Source organism: Antrostomus carolinensis, unplaced genomic scaffold (genome assembly GCF_000700745.2).
Source record: "Antrostomus carolinensis isolate BGI_N321 unplaced genomic scaffold, ASM70074v2 scaffold8958, whole genome shotgun sequence".
Classification (NCBI taxonomy): domain Eukaryota; kingdom Metazoa; phylum Chordata; class Aves; order Caprimulgiformes; family Caprimulgidae; genus Antrostomus; species Antrostomus carolinensis.
The window spans coordinates 21,011-24,461 of record NW_010330895.1 but is presented as its reverse complement, the minus strand read 5'-3'; the positions used below and the strand labels follow the sequence as shown (position 1 = coordinate 24,461).

The following is a 3,451-nucleotide window of genomic DNA, read 5'->3' as shown; positions in this document are numbered from 1 at the left end:
GTTGTCCTGGAGATCCCCCAATTTAGCAGCTATGATGGGGATCCCACAGGGCAGGGCCTGCAGAGCAGGGCTTTCAGCACTCCCAGCAGCATCTCCCATCCTTTGTCAGAACGGGTCCAGAAGAGAGCCATGGAGATGACCAGAGGGCTGGAGCACCTCTTTTATAAAGAAAGGTTGAGGGAGCTGGGCTTGTTTAGCTTGGAGAAGGCTGCAGGGAGACCTAATTGTGGCATTCCAGTACTTAAAAGAAGCTTATAAACAGGAGTAAGAGTAACTTTTTACATGGGCAGATAGTTACAGGACAAGGGGAAATGGTTTTAAACTAAGAGAGGGGAGATTTAGGTGAGATATTGGGAGGATCCTTTTCACCCAGAGGGAGGTGAGGCACTGGCACGGGGTGCCCAGAGAAGCTGTGGATGCCCCATCCCTGGAGGCATTCAAGGCCAGGTTGGATGGGACCCTGGGCAGCCTGATCTAGTGGTTGGCAACCCTGTCTACAGCAGGGGGGTTGGAACTGGATGAGCTTTAAGTTCCCTTCCAACCCAAACCATTCTATGATTCTATAGATCCAGCAAGATCCAAATGGTGGAGTGGTAAATCCGAGACATTAAATGGGTCAGCTCCAGCCTTCCCAATAAGGACATTCCAAAAGGCAGGAGACCAGACTTTCTCAGGAACCACTGGTACAAACCCTTGAGGTTGATCAGACCATAAATTGCACCAGCTCCTCGCACACCGCTCTAGCATGGGGAGCCCCACTGCCAATTGCTGCAGGGGCTGAAGGACAGGAAGGAGGGGACACAGGGAGCACTGGTAGAACCAGCCCTTACGTTTTACAGAGGGATGGTCATTAATGCAAGAAAGAAGGAGCAGGGCAGGTGTCTGGTGCCAGCCATGGGCAGCGCTGAGCACGCACGGGTGGTTCAATCCTGCTTAATTCCCCTGCCAAAGCAGCAAGACCCAGACACTTCCATCTGCTTTTGGAAGAGGGAAACCAAATCATCATGGCAAGGTCATCCCCTTGCTATGAACTCTCCCCTTTCTACCCCAATCTGGGTATCATGGTCCATCTGCCCACACACACCATCTTGCACTCCAAGAAGGACCCTGGGATGGACGGAGCAGTTGGGGGACCCAAACGCTGGCAGCACAGTGCCTTCACTTGGGGTTAAAAACAAGTCTTTCTGCTCACAACAAAGGAAATATGAAAGCATGTTTCCCCACCACGAGCCATCCAATTTGCCTCCCGCAGAGAAATGCCACTCTGCAAATCTCCAGGCATTATGGGAACCAGGGTATAAAAACATTCCCGGTGCAATGACGCCAAAATTGATGCTGAAATTAGGCTGGGAAGAGAACTGGCATAGTTGCTTCCAGCCCATAAACTAAAAGATACATATATGGCCAATCACCCACAATGATATCACACTTTGTGATCGCCTGTAGACTTTTTTTTCCTGCTTCCAGCTTTGCTCCCATATCACTCCCTGCATACACCAAGGGTTTGGGCATCAGCAGCTTCAAGCAGCTGCAAATTACAGGAACCCAGCCCAGCTTCATCAGGGAACCCAGCCCAGCTTCATCAGCACCGACAGATGTTTGCAGCACAAATACCAATAGGTCTCAGCTCCCTGTTGGACACTGAAACACCAGCCACCAGCCTTGCCCCAAGGATTGGGTCCAAACCCAGCTCTGGGGCTTCCCCAAAGATGCAGGCACATCCATCACCTGGTCACATCACCACAGGGAGAGTGGATGCACAGTGCCCAGAAACCATGTCTGCTCTTACAGAGCTGCCACAGGGAGCACAGGAGGAGGAGGAGGAGAGAAGGAAGGATGCCTTCCCCCTCCCCAGGGACAGCCCTTGAGCAGAAGACTTGCTGCAGCCCATGCCCACAAGGTTTTGCTCTCTGAAACAGGTTGCACAACCACCCCAGAAATGGGATCCAAGCCCTTAGATGTCCCTTTGCCCCAAGACATTTAACACACACCCCTCTATCTCCCATCTCCTGCTCAAAAAGGGGGGGGACCAACCCCACTCCCATCACGAAGGAAACTCAACATCTCACAGCTTTCCAGGACACAAATATCATCTCCAGCTCCCCTTCCCCATGCCCAGCTGCCCAAAGGAGCCCCAGAGCAGCAGTACTCACATTGTACAGGACTGTGGTCCACCCTTCCATGGTGATGCACTGGAAGACGGTCAACACAGCAAAGAGGATGTTGTCGAACTGTGTGATCCCGTCATTGGGACCGATCCACTCCCGGCATTCATAGCCTGGGGGGCAACCCTGCACCCCGCATGGATGGGGGGGATCCAGCTCTTCTAGTTCACCTGTGAGCAGACAGCAGAATGCCAAATGAGACAGAAGTCAAGGAGAGGCAGAGGTAAGGGAAAGGCAGGGGAGAGGCAAGGGGAAGAGCCTGAACACAGATGGGCTTGGGGCAGAGCAGGGGACCCTGCTAGGATTAGCTCTAGCTGCACATAAACTGCTCCTCTAAGAAACTGGGACATCCTGAACACAACCAGGTGGTGCCTGGTAAGCACCAAGCAAAAATCTTCTCAGCCCCAGGCTTCCTACAATGGCAACAAGTGCTCATCTCAACTGCTTTCCACCCGAGGGATGCAAAGTGGGTGCAGAGCCCTTCTCCCCACCTGAATTGTTTGTGTAGCAGGCTCGGTGCAGCTTCCCGCTGTAAAACTCCAGGCCGATGATAGCAAACATGAGGATAGCAAAAAAGAGCAGCAAGCCGATCTGAAGGAGAGGCACCATGGCCTTCATGATGGATTTCAGCACAATCTGCAGGCCTGGGAGGGGAAAGAAAGAGCACAGCTCAGTGTGGTGCTGCAAACTCTCTTCTCAGGGATGTCCATCCCAACCCTGGCAGGAGGAGGACAGTGAGCAGAGAGGATGGACAGTCATCAGGCAGGTACAAGAGGCCAGCACAGCCTGGAGCATCCCTTTAGATGGGTGAGGACCATGGAGGGAAGCACCATCCCAGGGGAGCAGTGAGGGCCCAGTTGCAGAGCAAGGTGGCTCTGGTCACCACTCTAGTGTCCTGCATGTCCTTTGTGGGACATGGCCAGTGCAGCTCTGTCCCCCTCACTACCCTCAAGGCACAGATCCCAGCCAGTACCCAGGGTGGGAGGGATGGCAGGATCAGAGCCAACACCAACCTAGTTTGTTTATTTATCCCCGTGCTGGCAAATCAAATCCAGCAAAAAAACCCAAAACCTCCCCTGAATAAATCTCAGTCCTGAAAGGATCCACCCACCACCTTCTGGCCAGGGAAGCGGAGCTGCTGGCAGGCCCTGGTGAGCCCCAGCCTGGTGCCAGCACAGAGCGAGCTGGACTGGGGCAAATGCCACCCAGGGACACCAAACGCTGCCATCCTACAGCCCCCTCCCCTGCGAGCACCCCGAGGGGTGGCTGGGAGGATGGCATGTGTG

At 53.8% G+C, this 3,451-nt stretch overlaps 1 protein-coding gene across 1 annotated transcript in view; it reads right to left on the bottom strand.

The window, feature by feature from the left end:
- LOC104528901 (voltage-dependent R-type calcium channel subunit alpha-1E-like) overlaps positions 1–3,451 on the bottom strand; it is a gene marked incomplete at its 5' end in the record, with an annotated part of 60,174 nt that overhangs the window by 36,324 nt on the left and 20,399 nt on the right. The window contains 2 exons of the mRNA XM_029086241.1: positions 2,154–2,335; positions 2,657–2,809. Of these exons, the coding sequence (XP_028942074.1) occupies positions 2,154–2,335; positions 2,657–2,809 (335 nt within the window). The remainder of the gene's footprint in view (positions 1–2,153; positions 2,336–2,656; positions 2,810–3,451) is intronic.